Here is an 18,401-nt window from a genome sequence, read left to right as displayed (position 1 = left end):
GAATACAACCTTGTCACACACCTTTCTTAATTTTAAACCATTCAGTGTTCCCATGTTCTGTTCAAATAACTGCCTCTTGTTCCAGGTACAGATTCCTCATGAGCACAATTAAGTGTTCCAGAATACTCACACTTCACAATGTTGTCCATAGCTTGTCATGATGCACACAATTGAAAGTGTTTGCATAGTCAATAAAGCATAGGTAAAGCTTGCTTCCAGCCAAGCTCCATCAGACATCAACAATGATATCTCTCATTCTATGTCCTCTTCTGAATCCGGATTGAACCTCTGGAAGTTCTCTGTCAATGTATGCTTGCAGTCCTTTCTGTATTACTTTCAGTAAAACTTTACTTACATGGGATATCAAAGAGATTGTCCAATGATTTCCACATTCTGTAGGGTCACCTCTCTTTGAATGGGCACAAATACAGATCTCTTCCAATTAGTCGTCCAGATAGTTGTCTTCCAAATTTCTTGGCATAGATAAGTGAGTGCCTCCTGTGCCACCTCACTTTCTTGAAAGATTTCAATTTTTATTTCATCAATTCCTGGTGCCTTGTTCTTTGCCAATTATTTCAATGCACCTTGGACTTCCTCCTTCAGTATCATTGGCTCTTGGTCATATGCTACCTCTTGAAATGGTTGAACATTAACCATTTCCTTTCGGTACAGTGACTCTGTGTATTCCTTCCATCTTCTCTTGATGCTGTCTGCATCTTTTAATAATTTGTTAAGTGATTAGATATTCACAAATCAAGAAAGGGAATAGAATGACCATCCCACTTCTGAGCCCAGGCAGGTCTGTAAGGCCTGTGTTATGAAGGGGTCATCTCTGAACACATGATACCCTGCAAGGGTCAGATGTCAGTCATTAGTTGAAAGTCTATCTGCCAGGCCACAGGGTAAGAACCCTAACATCAAAAGAAAGCAACAGAGAGAAAACCTTCACATGTATTCCTTGCAGAACCACTAAAAGAACTGTCCTCTAGGCCTCATTCATACAACCAAGATTCTTGAGAGGTTACCCCGGTCCACTCTTTACTTAGGTTGTTCTCCCAAAATCTTCAAGAATTTCACACAATTTCCTATGGTAGCAGAGTAAACTCACTATGGTAAGAAAAATGATCTTACAACTAAAGGACAGTATGAACATCAGTTTTCATGACTCTGAGGCCAGAAGAACTACTAGATGGTGCTCACCTACCACTAACTGCTCTGAAAGGGATCAGATTGGAAGGTCCTAGACAGAGTGGGAGGAAATGTGAACCAAAACTCAAAATCAAAAAATACAAAAAAAAGAATGGGTTTACTGGTCAGATAATGACTGGTGGAACCCGAGACACTAATTCTTGGTCATCCTTCATGGCTAGAACTTAATTCACCCCCCGTGACTCAGTTTCCAGTCAAGGCATATATAAGTACAGATAGGGAACAACACTAGTGAGATGCACAAGCCATAGAATGTTCAACCATTTGAGATCAAAAGGGCAGTGTTTACCCAAAGGCAAAGTTCAGAAGGGTTGGGAAAGAAGGAGGAATGGAAACAAGAATCACAGGGAGGAAGTGGGAAAAGTGATGTTACATGGAAGGGATTGCAACCATTGAGATGAAACGAAGTGTATGATTTGTTGAGTGTAAAACTGACGATCTGCTCTGCATATTGTCAACACAGTTCATACTAAGTAATTTAAAAAGAAGCTGGTTGTCCATGGACAATGGATTCTCAAAGAGGTCAGAACGTTAACCTTTAAAAAGGTATCTGCTTCAACCTTTCAGCCAATGCTCATATCCCCCTTCTCATGCTGGCTACGTGGTCATCCTGTCTTGCATGTCTATCTGCAGTGATGAGGAACTTGCTTTGTCCCCCAGACTCCCCACATTTGGGGACAGCTGTCTGTACAGCTCTGTTCCTTCCAACTCACACCCATTGGTCCTTCCTGACTCTATTTCTTCAGGGACCCAGACATTGAGTGGGCTGCATGGATCTTCAACAGTATGGTCCCTTTTGTTATTTGAAAGGCTCAGTGACCGTAGAACCTCCAACTTTCCCTTAGGGTGCACAGATAGTGCTTTGTCGGATCAATAGAGCACAGAGCCCTTGAATGAAAGTCCACAATATACTCGCAGAGGATCTGACTGGTACAGAGCATAAGGTATAGCCCCTTCCCTGCTGTGGAAACCATGCATGCTTCTTTTAACGTTACCAAAAGTCTTCATCAGCCACACCACTGAAACTGCTGTGCTTTCGTACTTTTGTCAACTAAAACCCTTTCAGCCCGCCAGAAAGTTGTTAGCAGCATTCAATGTAGTTTTTGGATCTACATGAAATGTATCCCTGTACATTTTCTGTTAGAGCAACTGGTTATTCCAGCTTTCCTAAGTTTTTCTTAGGACCGGACTCTGCACTGGCTACTGTCTTAGTTATTTAGTGCTTCTATAACAGAAACACCCCAAGTGAGAGGTTTACCAAACAGAAATCTATTCCTTCAGTTTAGGAGGCCAGAAGTCCAAATTCAGGGTGTCAGCTCTATGGGAAAGCCACCTCTCTTTGGGGGAAGTTTATTGTCTCTTTCAGCTTCTGTGCCTGGACAATCTTCAAGTGGTTTGGATTCTCTTTTCCCCCCATCTCTGCTCTGGTTCCTGTTTAATCTCTCTTATAGCACAAGAGATTGATTCAAGATATACCCTACACTAATCCTGCCTCGTTAACATAGCAAAGACAAGCCATTCCCAAATGGAATTAATTACAACCACAGACATAGAAGTAAGAATTTACAACACATATTTTCGGGGACATAGTTCAATTCACCACAGCAGCTACCTCTCCCTATTTCCTGACATCCACAAATAACACATCATCTGGGCTGTTGATAAGAATAGTGAGAATGGTAGGCAAAACAGGGCCCTGCACCATCCTGAGCAATCTCCCCTTCACAATGTGACTGAACCTAACTGTTCTGGCACCAAGCTCAGTCTCCCTCCTAAACCCCAAGGGTCTCATGTTCCCACAGCCATCATGTCAGTTTTGACTCATAACAACCCTATGTTGTTGTTAAGTGCTGTTGAGTTGATTATGGACTCCTAGCCATCCTGTATAGGGTTTCCAAGGAGCAACTGGTGAATTTGAACCACTGACCTTGCGGTTCAGACCGATCTTATGGCCAAGTGCTTATCCTACAGCACCACACCAGAACTCTAACAGTGACCCTACCTTCAGGCTGTAAATCCTTAGGGAAGCAGCTGTCTTTCTCCCTCTGAGCACCTGATGGATTTAACCTGTTAGCAGCCCAAGGATTAACCCACTGTAACCCTCAAGGCTCCTCAGGTAACCTTTATCTCACCAATGTCTGGTTAAAGTCCACGCATACAAACAATCTAATCACACCTGGAGCAACAGAGGAAGGAGGAAAGTAGGAATAGGAGGAGGAACTGGAATGTATGGCTAACTGCCTCCTTTCTCTTGAGAACAGAAGAACTGGATAGTGTTTGGTTACCACTGTTGGTGGTGTTGGTGTTGCACCATTGAGTAGTCTCAACTCATAGTGACCCTCCTTGCCTGGGGTTTCCGAGACTGTAAATCTTTATAGGAGCATAAAGCATCATCTTTCTCCTGAGGAGGGGCTGATAGATTCAAACTGCTGACCTGGTGGTTAACAACGCAACTCTTAATTCAAATATGCTACCAGAGCTCCTTTACTACTACTAAACATTTTGATCAAAGATTCTATAGGAGACTCCTAATGAAAAAGGGGAAAAATTCAGAACAGAATTTCAAGTTCCATCAAGTCCAGATAGATGAACTCCTGAAACTGCTGCCCTGAGACCATCTTTAAACGTTAAACCAAGAATATCCCCTGAAGTTTTCTTAAGATCAAACAATTGTTGTTGTTATGTGCCGTGGAGTCGGTTCCAACTCACAGCAACCCTCTACAGGGTTTCCAAGGCTGCAAATCTTACAGGAGTAGAAAGCCTCATCTTTCTCCCACGGAGCAGCTGGTAGTTTCGAACTGCTGACCTTGTGGTTCACAGCCCAATTCGTGACCACTACGCTACCAGAGCTCCTTAAGATCAAACAATAGCACAACTGAACTAGTAAAGAATGCCTACCTTGAACTTTATGCAAATCCAAGAATTATTTGGAATCAAAGTGACAATGGCTACTCAAAAGAATCGATAAAGAATTGATAGGAACTTTAGGTGGCAGTGGGTTTATGTTAATGAAGGAGAAACAACTAAGAGGTTAAGAATAGTCACTCCAGTTGAAAAATATAATCAATGTCGCTGAATTCTATGTGAAATTGATGTTACGTTCTGCTACTTACGTTTTATAGTTCCTGTTGTGCTCTCAACAACAAAATACAATGAATCAAATAAAAATATATATTATATACAAACTATATAGTGAAAGCATAACAGGAATGTACACACATGGAGCCCTGTGGGATAACGCACTCAATCACAAGGTCAGTTTGAACTGCAAAGTCAGCGGTTCAAACCCACCAGTCGCTCCTAGGAAACCCTATATAGGGTCGCTATGAGTTGAAACTGACTCGATGGCACTTAACATATACATTTCATCATTAGGGGAAAGGTCAAATAAAAAAGCAGTTTGTCTATACAATAGAATACCATGCAGTAGTTTTAAAAACTTAAGTAAATCTATTTACTACAAAACATACAAGTATCATAACAATATTCTATCTAGTCTCTTAGGCACATGGATGATATACATGTTCCTCCCACCCTGGCTTTGTTTAGTCAAGGGCTCTGAAAGAAGGTAACATAAGACCTTTGATTCTCCCAAGCCAGACACACTGCCCACATCATCCAAGAGACCATCACCAACGGGACTGACCTCCCCTTACCTTCATCCCAAAGGACTGCATGCGTGTGGCTACTTCTCTCCCAATTCTGCCCAAGCCAAGAATTCCCAGGGTCTTTCCATTCAGCTCCATCCCCATAAACTACAATCAAACAGGCAAAAGGCAAAGAAGCGCAATTAAGCACCAAGAGTGAACCTCAGGCAGTGGGCCCAGGCAGAGTGAGGCAAGGCCGGCTGCTCACCTTCTTCCGGTCCCACTTCCCATTCTTCATTGAAGCTGTTGCCTGGGGAATCTGCCTGCAGGAAAGACACAGGTTTAGTAGACCTCCCAAGACCCCAAGCCGTCCTTTTGTACATCGGATGACACTCAACGCCCTGGTGTGTCTAGCTTAGTATGGGTCTGAGAAGCAGCTCAGGTTCTGAAACACCAAGGAGATAAAGGGATCGCATGAGAGAAAGACCTGATTCAGGAGCCCTGAAATATCTGTCTTCAGCAAGGAGCCTGGGAAGTGGTTCTGGTTCTACCTCAGTCACTGAAATATCAATCAGAGTGACTTTGGGTAAGTTTTCCCCTTTAAACAATAGTCAGTCTTTCAGAGTTTGTAGGAATAACTGAATGGGACTCATAAGGCGGCTTTGATGACATTGCATTAGAGCATACAATCTGTGTAAGGCTGAAGCTACAGTTGAATCCCCAACTCCATTTAGCCTTCACATAAGTTTAGACACCATTTAGAGTTCTTTCTGTTATTTCCCCAACACTTATGACCATTAAATCACCAATGTGGCCATGCTTAGACAAGTCCAGGAAGGTACAGGGAAAGGCAGTCTGCCCACAGGAAGAGTAGATTAACCAGAAAGCTGTTTATAGGAAGAACTAGAGCATCTGCCTAGGTAACAGCCCCTCCTAACATAAGACCTTTGATTCTCCCAGGCCAGACTATCCACATCATTAAATGGATCATCAGCAAAGGGTCCTTACAACAGACATTTAGACAATGTCTTCTTCAATTTGATCCTATACAGACAGTTTTTATAAGAAGCTCTGGTAACGTAGTGGTTACCAATCGGGCTGCCAACCGCAAGGTCAGCAGTTCAAAACTACCAGCTGTTCTGCAGGATAAAGATGAGGCTTTCTGCTCCCGTAAAGATTTACAGCCTCAGAAACCCTGTACAGGGTCGCTATGAGTTGGAACCACCATGACCATAATGCTAAATTCAGATAGTCTTCACTAGCTAAAACTAAATGATTGTTTGGTTTTAAAGTCTTTTGGGGATATTTTTGGCTTAAGGTTTAAAGATTGTCTCAGGGTAATAGTTTCCAAGGCTCATCCAGTCTCCATGGTTCTAGAAAGTTGGATTCCCCCCCCCCCTTTTGATCAGGATTCTTCTATAGGATCTTTCATCAGAATATTTAGCAGTGGTAGCCAGATACAATCCAATTCTTCCGGTCTCATGGCAAAGGAGGGCAGTTGTTCATGGAGAAAATTATCAATACGTTGCACTACTTTCTCCTATACCTGAAACTTCTTCCTCTGTTGCTCCAGGAAAATACAGCCAGTCCCCAACTTACAACATGTTGGTGTTCAATCTACAGCAAACCAGTGTAATAATACTACATGCAGTGTTGCAGTACGTAATTTGCTGATACTATCATTCTCAGATGGTCACTTGTTATGAAATACAAGCAGATGTTCAATGTTATGAAATACAAAGATATTGATAATGAAAGGCCAAAAAGGAAAAAAAAACACCCCAATGGATTCAACCTACATCAGAACTGACTTAAGATAGAGTCGTTAAAATGGAACTCCCTTCTAAGTACGTTGGGAACTGCCTGTAGAGACTGTGCCTTGGATGGTCGCTTGCAAGCTTTTAAGACCCCCAGACACCAGGCAACAAAGTAGAAGGTAGAGAAAAAAACACTAAACACATGAAACCATGACCTTAAATCTCAAAACCAAGGGACCAAATCCCACAGGTGTTTGCTTGTACATAAGTGTCCCCAGCAGCTACTTTTTTTTTTTAATGTTTTATTGTTAATTATATGATAGTTTACATGGGAGAACTTTAGTTTTACATTCATTCCATCGTATATCATCTCATTGCCATGGTTCCAATCCCCTCCATGCATCATCAACCACCCAAAGGGTATATCCCAGAAACCCGTCCCCTACACTTCCCTCTCCTCCCCCCAGTTTTCAGCCCACAGTCCCTTTCCCTCTCTGGGTCCAAAGTCCCCAGTCGCTTCATCACTCCAAGTCATCATCTCTGTCTCTATCTCAGGCAACTGTTTCTCTGGGCAGGGTCCCGTTCTCGGCTCTTCTCCGTTGATGGTCCCAGAGGCCTCCGCTCCTATCCTGGAGAATTAATCACTCCCTTCCTTGTTACAAAACTTCTACCTTTGCATTTCCAACTCTCATAATCCGTCCTGAGAAGCATTATTCACTACAGTATCACGAGTTACCCATCTGTATCTCCTTTCATCAGCTCTGCCCAGACAGATTGAATAGTACCTACTGGAGGTTCTGCCTTCCGCCATGCTCCCTAGCACCAGGTTCCCTCTTGAAAGCTTGTAAGCCAGTCACTTCTTGCCTTTGTAGTCCCCCTCCCCATTTGAGTATCCAATGTCCAAGCTGCCCTTCTCCGTCCACTCTGTGTGTGGGGTGTGTGTGAATGTTTCTTGCTGTGAAGATTTGTTCCCTCTTTTGAGTCGCTGCTCCATAGGTATAGGTCAAGTTCATCAGACTGTATCAGCTCACTCTTTTTTTTTTTTCACCTCTTCTTTCCTCTCCTGGTTGAGCTCCGATCATCCAGTCATCCGGTCCAGGTCACGTGGGTATCATCTGCAAGTGTGGGCGCTCCTGTGCATATGTCCTCTCTTCCCGTCAGCAGGTAGCTCCAACTCTCCTCTTTGAGTCCTCCGAGGCCACACCACTGACTCTGGGCCCAAGAGTCCCCAGGCCTCTTCACACTGCTTGCCAACCAGGTCCCCAACTGGGTCCACAGAAGTCCACTGAACATTGTAGGGCTTAGCTTGCCGCTTCATTGCTGCTTTTACCCCACTTCCCCCCATCGGTGACGTGTGGTCACCAATCAGAGCGTGCATTTCCATTGAGTCTTAGTCTTGGAAGGGGGTTTGCGTTGAGAGGACCTGGCTACTTGCCTTGATGTTTCCTAGGGAAGCGATTTGTTTGTTCTTGTAGTAACAGCCCATCTGCCTCCATTTTTTCTGCAGGTCTTTCTTTCAAGAGGTATCTTTTATTCTTCTAGCCGCTCCAGACTGGTCAGCTCATCCTTTCAAGTGGAGATTTCTCATCTCTGGAGATCTGGATGTGGTTCCAGTTTCTACCTATAGTTTTATGTATTGCGCAGGCTCCGTAAGAAGCCCCGTTCACTGGGTACGCTGTAGCCCCATTTTAGGTATTCCAATCAGTCACAGGCAGAAGATGGACTTATAAGCCTTCTAGTGTGGTGTTTCTGACTATTCCTTTCTCTCCCTCTCCAGTATCTACTCTATATTATAATGCAAGGGAAACCAAGATTAAAACAAACAAAAACAGTCAAGCATCTTAACATGATTCGCCCCCAATTCCAACCATGACTTAATCTCTGTATCTCAGAGCCCTGCCGATCCAAGGCTGTGCATATCCAAGGCTGTGCATATATCGTCCTTTATCTCTGTCCCATTTAGCCCTTTCGAACATGCCCAATTGTTCTCCCATCCCAGCAGCTACTTTTTAAAAATTATTGTTACATTTTCCTCCTCATGTCACTGTTTTCTATAGCCTCCTAGAATCCTGTTAAGTTGGTTCCAACTCATAGTGAACCTGCAGTGTTTCTGAGGAGCAGCTAGGATCTCAGCACTCCAGAAACTCATGCTAGCTGTTCAAAGTCCCCCTCTGTGAGGCCCATTCTGACTTGCCCTCCACCCATGTTACTCAATGCTCTAAAGCATTTGTTCCTTCCTATTGTTTCCCAGCTAGGAAAGTAATCTGATTAAACTAACACATGATAAATTATGAGTCTGATAATTTCTTCTACTAGGGAGCTTACTTCTTAAAAGTTTAATCCATGAGTAGGGTTCATGAATGGGTAGTTGGAAATGGGGAGTTTTTAAAAATCACACCATTTAGCCCACTTCTTTAAATTAAACAAGTTCTGGATTAGGAGGAAAATTATTCCCAAACCTTTCCTCCCATCTCCAGAGCAAAGTGAGGGGATTCATTAGCTAGAAATAAACAACTCAAATGAGACCCTGACACTAGGTCACATTTCAGAGGGTCCAGAAGACCAGCTCAAGATGCCCCCTAGACTGAGTTCCTTCTGCTCTGGAAGTTGCCTCTGTTCCTCCTTTCCCCTAACCTTCTCATATTGAGGTATTGAGGTAGCCAGGGTCTAGCATCTCAGGCAGAAATCTTAGGAAAGCATTATGTATCATGGAGTTGGTTCCGACTCATAGCAACCCTGCATAGGGTTTCCAAGTCTGTAGACCTTTACAGGTCCTGGTGTGGTGCTGTGCGTTAATGCACCAGACTGCAAAGCCATTTGAACTGCAAGGTAGGCAGTTCAAGTTCACTAGCTGCTCCTCGGAAATCCTATACAGGGTCGTTATGGGTCGGAATCGACTCGATGGTACTTAACAACAACAAAATACCTTTATGGGAGCAGAAAGCCTTTCTCTCGTGGAACAACCAGTAGTTTCATACTGCTGAGCAAGCTTTAATTCCCTCAGAACCCTCCCCAGCGGGAAGAAAAACTGGTCTTGAGGTGGGGAAGAAAGATTAATGTTTTGGCCCCAGGAGGTTTCAGGTGTGAGAAGAGATGTAAGACTGCCTAGATCCCCCTGATTTAAGGATCCAAAGATCTTATGAAGGACCTTCTTACTCTGCTCAATGGCTCCTTGCTTTTTCATGGCCCACAAAAATGCTCAAATTGCCTCTTCAACAGTAGTGCTCAGAGCATTCCTTTTTTTTTTTTTTTTTTTTTTTTTTAGATTCTTATTGTGGATTGAGTGAAAGTTTACAGGGTGTATCATCAGTTATACATTCAACAAGTCATACACCTTGTATCATTACAATGATAATAATCCCCTCCATGTACCATCAGTTAACAGCATTTTTCTCTATTCACTGTAGCTCTTTAAAAAAAAACACTCAGGCATATATAATAATTTATACCACCAAAGGGCACATTCTGCAAGTCTGCCTCCTGGCCACCAGCTCTTAGTCTCTCTCTTTCCCATGAATCTAGAGTCCTCAGCCGCTCCCTCTCTCCATGTCCTCATTTCTGCCTCCATCTCTGGTGTTGCTGCTTCTCTGGATAAGGTCCTGCATTCTGCTTGTGCTCTTCTCCCTTGATGATCCTAGGGTCCTTTGTTTCTGGACTGTAAGATTAACTACTCGCCTGTTTTTGTTACAAAACTTCTACCTTTACAATTGTCACAGTCGCAGTTAGTCATAACAATTACTCACTATTGAATCATAAGAATCTTATCCCCATCTCTTTTCACCAGACCACTGAAAACTATTCAGTGGCGACTCCTTCTTCCCTCACACACTCTTAAACTAAACTCCCCCAGTGCAAACCTTTTTATCAAATTACTAACTGGTGTGGTGCTGTAGGATAAGCACTGTGTTGCTAACCACAAAGCCAGTGGTTCAAACCCACCAACTTTGAAACCCTATAAAAGGTCGCTATGAGTTGGAACCGACTTGATAGCACTTAAGAGGCAGTTCACTTCATTTTCACTGCTGAGAACACCTTTGTGGCTATTAGTCTTAATGGTCAAAATTCATTACATTGCTGCCCTCAGCAGCCTGAGCATGGCCAAGCTAAAACACTAGTGTGCTTCTCTGGGTCCATTCGCTTGGCCACTCAAGAGACAACTGAGAGAATGGCTCTACCGAGAAGTCAGAAACTTACCTGGCCAGGCACATGATCATCCCACAGGTGAGCTCCGCAGCACTGAGGCTGTTCCCATTGGGAGTGCTGAGACCAAAGACAAGAGAGGACATCAGTGCACCCAGATCCAGTACCCCTCACTCCTGTCCCAAGAGTAAGAATCCTCAAAGACACACTACATTCCCTCTCTTAATCCATGAACTTACCAGTTCTTAGTACAGACTCCCAACCCATGCCATCGCCCTAGATTCTTTGATGGACTCCGGCCCCAACGCCAAGGCTGGAAGAAAACTTTTTCCATTTGGAGGGGTCAATGTTGCAAAAACACATTTGGTCTCTCTGCACCTGGTCTTCTGCCCGAGACAGCTTTTCACTGTACTTATTTCTAAATATATCTGCCTGTAGAAAGTATATGTTCCTTACAGCTCCCCCATGACATCAGTCTTACTAAGCCTATGTCTGTGATCGGTGGTGGGTTGTTATTGGTGGGTATCAGCAAGTTGATTAACTTGCTGTTGGTCTAACTCCTAGTGACCTTATGTGACAAAGTAAACACGCCCCATAGGGTTTTCTAGGGTGTGACCTTTACAAGAACGGATTGCTACATCTTTCTTCCACAGAGCCTCTGAATGGGTTCGAACCTCCAACCTTTTGGTTAGCAGTTGAGCATTTAACCACTGCATCAGCAGGGCTCCTTTTGATGGGTGGTTGTTGTTGTTGTTGTTGTCAGGTGCCATCCAGTTGATGGGTGGTAAGTTTATCTAATTCAGAGTTCAGCCCACTACCCACAGACGCCATCAAGTTACCCAGCCTGACTTTTATTAGTAGTTACGCTGCTTTTTAGACCTGCAACTGTTTGGCTGTTCTACTCTTTCAGTAAGCTCTGAATTGAGAAAAGAAAAAATGTCTTTTACTAGTCTCCTCACAAGCCAACACCTAGGGCCATTTCACAGAGAGAATAGAGGTGGCAACCCACAAAGCAATTGCTTTTTTAAAAATTCCGGTTTTTAGAAGAATTTTACACACATATTCACCTTTCTTCTTCCTCTACTAGGTCTTTTTGTTTCTGGAACTCAAGTTCACAAGGAGACATAAAAGTACTCTCAAAGTCACCTCCTCACAAGACCATCTGGCTTCCTGTTCTCCCGACCCTTCCATCAGGTTACCCAGGGAGGCATGAGAGATGCAGGGTATCTGGGAGCCGGCTATGTCCAGGGCAAGAATAAGTTATTGTTTAACATGTTTCCTGTCAGTTATTGACCCCAGGCAAGCGACAGGTCAGCTTACCTCTAGCCTACAGGGGCATGTAGTGGGAAAGGGCAGGGAAACGCTACGAGGACAGTGAGCTCCTCCAGGGAAGAGAACAGGCTCTAAGACAGGGGCATGGACTGGGATTGGCCCTGGTGCACTAACAAGGCGCCAGGACAGCAGCCAGAAATCAAAGCGCTCAGCATTGGCAGGCTGACAAGACGCTTGCCTTTAAGATTCTACAAAACCAGTTCTAAAGGGGACTCTTTTCCTCTTAGCAACAGGAGTGAGGAAAGAGAGGGTGTTGACTGGGCTTCAGAGGGGTACAGGGCATGGTGCCAGCAGTGGTTGTATGTGCATGCCAGGTGGGGCACAGAAGAGCTCATCAAAACGGAGGAGGAGATGGAGAGACAGGGAATGCAGCTAAATTCACTAGTACTTAGGAATCTCCAGCCAGGATGCAGATGTGCAAACTATGTGGGGTGTATGTGAGAAGCCTTCTGAGATTACAAACAGCACCTGCTTCAGAAAACTGGGGAACCACTGAGATCTATGCAATGATCCCCAAGTCTGGACTCGGATGTCCCCCTGCAGCCCTTCGAGATCTGATTTGATTGTCTCTCACCAACCCTCCATGACTTACTTCATGACCAGGACGCCTTTCCTCGTTGCGGCCTCCAGATCCACGTTGTCCACGCCTGTGCCAGCCCTGCCCACCACCTGGAGCTTCTCTGCCGCGTTGATGACATCGGCAGTCACCTTTGTGGCTGAGCGGACGATAAGGCCCTCGCAATCCTGTGGCAGAAGAAGAAACACTGGGAGTCCAAAGAGTTGGTCTGAGAAGTCTCCTAAAGCCTCAGTCAGGCACATGGTCACCTACTCCTGAACAAGACATCCAGTCAGCTCTGACCCGTGGTAACCCCATGTGACAGAGTAGAACTGCTTCATGGCGTTTGCTTGGCTGTAATCTTGATGGAGGCAGATTGCCAGGTCTTTCTGCCTTGGAGCTGCTGAGGGGTTCGAACCACCGAGAGACTTTGATTCATTTCCTGACTGACATAAAGTCAGTGCCTACTGAACCACAAGGTCACCGGTTCAAGTTCACCAGTTGCTCTTTGAAAACCCTATACAGGGTCATTATGGGTAGGAACTGACTTGGTGGCACTTTAACAAAAACAACATTGTCTACTCACAAGCTTGTTTGGCATCCCCACTGTAAATGGCAGAGAAATGTGGAGTAGGAATCCTGTCACCTTCGTTAAAAATTAAGGAGACAGTAACTCTAGGTTCCAAAATGATCAAACCCCTTGCCCTGAAGTCAATTCCAACTCACAGTGACCCAGCATGTGTCAGAGGAAACCTGGGTTCCACAGGGTTTTCAAGTAAGATCACCAAAGGTACCTAACGGTGGACTTTAATCTCCAACCTTTTAGTTACCAACCAGGTGTGGTCAAAACCATCCACACCACCAAGACGCCAAGGTATGTGAGTACACTCAACAGGCGGCTGCATCAGCTCAGAGGGCTCTAGCCACCTGGCCCATATCTAGATGAGGAAGGAATGCCCCAGGTCCAGCTAGGGTGCAGCCTATCCTTGATGTACCCTCAGTGCATCCAGCTGACACATACTGCAAATCAGAACCCATTTTCTATACATCTCTGGAAGTCTTGCAATTCCTGCATGCCGCTTTGCCCAAAGTGGGTGTTTCTGGAGGCTAGCTGAATGTAGATATATATAGTCTAAGAGATGAAGGCCATGCTATTTGCCTGGCAGGGAGTGCTGGTGTGGTGTTGTAGGATAACCACAAGGTAGGTGGCTGAAACCCAGCAGCAATTCCTTGCAAATCCTATGTAGAGTAGTTATGAGTTAGAACTTAACAGCAATGCCTGGCACATGGAAGGAAGTCAATAAATTGGTTACCTGACTGGATAAAAAGAAAGCCCTTTCTAAAATAGAGGCCAAAGAAAGGGATATGAAGGGAGAGAACAATTAAACTGATATCTACTTGCTCAGAAACCCAGGCAATGTTAGCCCACAAAGTCACACATACAAAAGCAAGGGTTTTTAATCCATCAGACATTTCACTGGGGCAAGCTATACACCAAGATCATCTTCTTTACCCCAAGATCATCTTCTTTAGGCTCAAATAAAATCTTCCGGCATCTTCACAGAACAAAGTTATTCTTGCCAACACCAAGGGAGAATCATCAAGACCAGTAGGTAAGTGAACAAGTCTACACCCTTGCTCTAAACCTGCTGCCTCAGTTTGGTGAAGAAGCATTAAGGCCAACGCAAAAGAACCAAACTGAGAGTCCCAAGGCCAGAGTTCTAGCCTAGGTCTGCCAATGACAAGTTCTGGGCAAGACCCACCACTCCCTACCGCAGGTCTCCATCTGCAAAAGAAGAAGGTTGGAGCAGATTAGACTCCTCCCAAGTCCTATCTGATGCTCACCACTGTAAGTCTGTCTTCACTCTTCCAGTGGGACACACAGCTGGATCCCACAAGAACCTCTCTTTCTTCCCTCCTTACTGTTTAGATTCTGGAAATAGAAACAGGCCATGGGAACGGGGAATACGGCTGTTGAGGTGAGGGCCCACAATCAATTATTGCACACAAGCAGGGCCTAGGAACAAGTTTGAGCAGATACTGACACACAGAGAGCACATCCTACTAGAGAAAGATCTGAGAACAATTCACCTCTACCCAGGAAAGAAGGGGAAGGGAACTTGTGAGGAAGCAGAACTTTCATGTTGTGCGTGAGGGTTTCTGAACAGTTGGGTGATTTGAGAGAGGGTGCAGAATTATTTCTCTGGAGGTGTTTAAAAGCAAGTTTCAGGTGTCCTCATTGGTTGGGGGCCATGTTTGAGCCCAGAGAGCTAGACGCAGGACCCCTCACGTGCTCTGCAAGCCCTTCTACATCTGTGGTTCTCAACCTGAGCTTCAGAATGTGAGAGTCAAAGGAATTATTTATCAGCATCTGGTCTGATCCAATTTACAAAGATAGTGAGACCATGACATGGGAAAATGAAGCAGCTGGGAACTCTAGACCCAGAGAGGGAGAGGGGCTGTATGCTGATGATCAAAGAGCAGGCTTGCAGGGTATATTCTTTTGTTGGTTAATGATGCATGGAGGGGATTGTAACCATGGCAATGTAACGATACACAATAGGATGAATGTAAAGCTAATGTTCTCCGATGTAAACTATCACACAATTCACAATAAAACATTTTAAAAAGAAAGGAAGAAAGATGGTGATGATGGTTGTATGTTGTAGCGTTGATTCCTACACAGGGTTTCTGAGGCTGTAAATCTTTAGGGGCTCCTGGTGTGGCGCTGTGGGTTAATGCACTAGACTGCAAAGCCATTTGAAGTATAAGGTCAGCGGTTCAAGCTCACCAGCTGCTCCTTGGAAACCCTATACAGGGTTGCTATGGGTTGGAATCGAGTTGATAGCATTTAACAACAAATCTCTAGGGGAGAAGAAACTCTCATCTTTCTCGCACCAAAAAAGATAAAAGCTGTGTCTTCCCTCCTTCTTCCCTTTTCTTTCTTCTATTTATTGGATGGAATCCCTGGGGTAGTGCAAACAGTGCATATGGCTACTAATGGAGAGTTTGGTGGTTCTAGCCCACCTTGGAAGTAAGGCCTGACGATCTACGTCTCAAAAACTCAGCTGTTGTCAACAGTAGAGAGCACAGTACTACTAACACACTTAGGGGCACCACAGTGACAGATACACCAAAATTCACCACCCCACACAATTGCTGTGATTAGGTGTGTACAAGCCATGTGTACACTGTAGGGTTGGAGACATGAACAGGTGCCACCCGAGGGCTGCTGCCCCAGGAGGGAGGTGGTATCTGGAGGGCCCTGATTTTCCTGCTATCCAGCTGATGTCTGGGTAGCATGAGGACAGTGTTGTCTGTCCCACCTTGGAGTCCACTGCACTGGTTCTAAAGGAAAGAATCCCCCTCCTCCTGCTGGATCAGTTTTCAAGGCACAGCAAAGTTCTCTTCCACAAAACTTTTGCCTACTACCCCAGACTAAATGATTGCTCCCCTCCTCCTGTTTTTGTTCCTATAACCAGTACCATCTGTATCATATTTAGTTGTCCTTTCTGTGACCTGCAGTTTTGTCTCCTCAGCTCCTCATATTTTAGGTTCCTAAGGCAAGAATTGTATATAAAATGTTTCCTTCCATCTGTATCTTTCTTTACTCTTTCTCCACCTGAGTGCTGCCCAAGTAAACAATGTATTGCTCACTTAGTAGAGGCCAGGCATAACACCAGGTGCATTAAGTTACATCAGCACAACCCCAAGAAGGGGCATAAGTAGACCCACTGTTCAGATGAATTTTCTAGAATGTTTTGAAAAGGGAAAGCAAGTTGGGAGGGAGTCTGGGGAAGCAGTTCAAGAATTGACAAATCAATCAATAGAACCAGTCTTGTTTCTGAGTGCTGGTATAACAGAAATACTCTATCCAAGGGGTGGCTGTAAAGGAAAGAAAAAGAAATTTATTTTCTCACAATTCAGGAGGCTAGTAAGTCCAAAAGCAGGGCACTGACTCTAGAGGAAGGCTCTCAGCTGACTCTGGGGAAAATACTTTAGTAACCTTGGTTCCTTGGTGAGCCACAGGGAATCTATCATGCCAGCTACCTCCTGAGCCTTATTTTTCATATAGCTCAAAGGGTTTAAATGGCACCCTATTTTGAGTCCTGGTGTGGTGCTGTGGGCTAATGCATCAGACTGCAAATTCATTCGAACTGCAAGGTCGGTGGTTCAAGCTCACCAGCTGCTCCTTGGAAACCCTATACAGGGTCACTACGGGTTGGAATCACTCTACAGCACTTAACAACAACAACAAACCTTGATACAGGACAGTTAACATGACAAAGAAGACGCAATTTCCAAATAGAATTCCATCTACAGGTATAGGGATTATGATTCCAAAATAATTCAATCCATAACAGAACCAAACAGGCACTAAATAGATGTGCATATATGTGGGAATTAGAAAATGATAAAGGCAAATGTGAACTGATGGGGAAACGAAAAACTATACAAAAATGGTTTCAGGATGATTTAGGGAGGAAAACATATTTTAGATCCTTATTTCAACACTTGTGGAAGCAGCAGTCAAGAAATCAAACGATGTTATTGCATTAGGCAAACCTGCTGCACAAGACCGCTTTAAAGTGGTCAAGAGCAAAGAAGTCAGAGTTTGAGAACTAAAGTGTGCCCAACCCAAGCTAAGATATTTTCAATCATCTCATATGCATGTGAAAGTTGAACAATGAATAAGGAAGACCCTAGAAGAATTGATGCATTTAAGTTATGGTGTTAGAGGAGAATTTTAAAGGCACCATGGACTGCCAGAAGAACAAACATATCTGTGTTAGAAGAAATATAACAAGAATGCTTAGAAGCTAAAATGACCAGACTTTGTCCATATTTCAGACATGTTAATCAGGCAGGACCAGTCCCTGGAAAAGGACATCATGGTTGGTACAGTGGAGGGTCAGCAAAAAAAGAGAAGACCCCCAACAAGATAGACTGGTACAGTGGCAGCAGCAATGGGCTTGAGCATAGCAGCAATTGTGAGGATGGCACAGGACCAGAGGATGTTTTGTTCTGTTGTACATAGGGTTGCTAATGACGCAACAGCACTTAACATTTCACTTCAGATTTTTTAAAAACTCAGATGGATTCAAGATTTTAAAAAAATACATGTATTAAGAAAAAAAAAAGTAGGAATATATTTATAATCTTGAGGCAGTGAAGCCTTTCACAGGGCACAAATCTCCTAAGCCATAAAGTTGTTCTTGTGAAGTGTCATTGAGTCAGTTCTGACCCATAGCGACCCTGTATAGAGTTTCTAAGGAGTAACTGGTGAGCTTATGGGTCAAAGCAATTTTGCAATCTGGTACATTAACCCACAGCGCCACACCAGGACTCCAAAACCATAACTTGTTGTAGTTGTTAAGTGCCTTTGAGTCAGTTCTGACCCACAGTGACCCCATATGGGTTTCCGAGGAACAGCTAGTAAGTTTGAATCACCAACCTTGAGGTTCAACCTAACTTCAACTTCAGGGTCAAGTGCTTTTCCTACAATGCCATATCAGGACTCCCAAAACCATAATTTTGTTGTTGTTGTGTGCCGTGGAGCTGGTTCCGACTCATAGTGACCCTGCATAGGGTTTCCGAGGCTGTAAATCTTTAGGGGAGCAGAAAGCCTCATCTTTCTCCCGCAGAACAGCTGGTAGTTTGGAACTGGTGACAATGAGATTAGCAGCCCAATTAGTAACCACTAACAGAAAACAATAAAAGTGGTCACATTCAAAATTTAAATTCTTGTATGGAAAAAGAGCCCATAAACAAAGCTAAAGGGCACAGATTAGATCTGATGTTATTTTTAAGTGCTGTAAA

The 18,401-nt window shown here is 44.1% G+C and overlaps 1 protein-coding gene across 1 annotated transcript in view; it reads right to left on the bottom strand.

The window, feature by feature from the left end:
- The window catches only part of PHGDH (phosphoglycerate dehydrogenase), a 40,987-nt gene that overhangs the window by 15,781 nt on the left and 6,805 nt on the right, over positions 1–18,401 (bottom strand). The window contains exons 2-5 of the mRNA XM_006861308.1: positions 12,618–12,769; positions 10,748–10,813; positions 5,065–5,119; positions 4,866–4,964 (exon numbers count right to left, since the gene is read on the bottom strand). Coding sequence (XP_006861370.1) covers positions 4,866–4,964; positions 5,065–5,119; positions 10,748–10,813; positions 12,618–12,769 — 372 coding nt within the window. The remainder of the gene's footprint in view (positions 1–4,865; positions 4,965–5,064; positions 5,120–10,747; positions 10,814–12,617; positions 12,770–18,401) is intronic.

Source organism: Chrysochloris asiatica, unplaced genomic scaffold (assembly GCF_000296735.1).
Source record: "Chrysochloris asiatica unplaced genomic scaffold, ChrAsi1.0 scaffold00042, whole genome shotgun sequence".
Taxonomy (NCBI): Eukaryota; Metazoa; Chordata; class Mammalia; order Afrosoricida; family Chrysochloridae; genus Chrysochloris; species Chrysochloris asiatica.
Note: the sequence above shows the minus strand (reverse complement) of the source record. Positions and strands in the feature narration are given on the sequence as shown.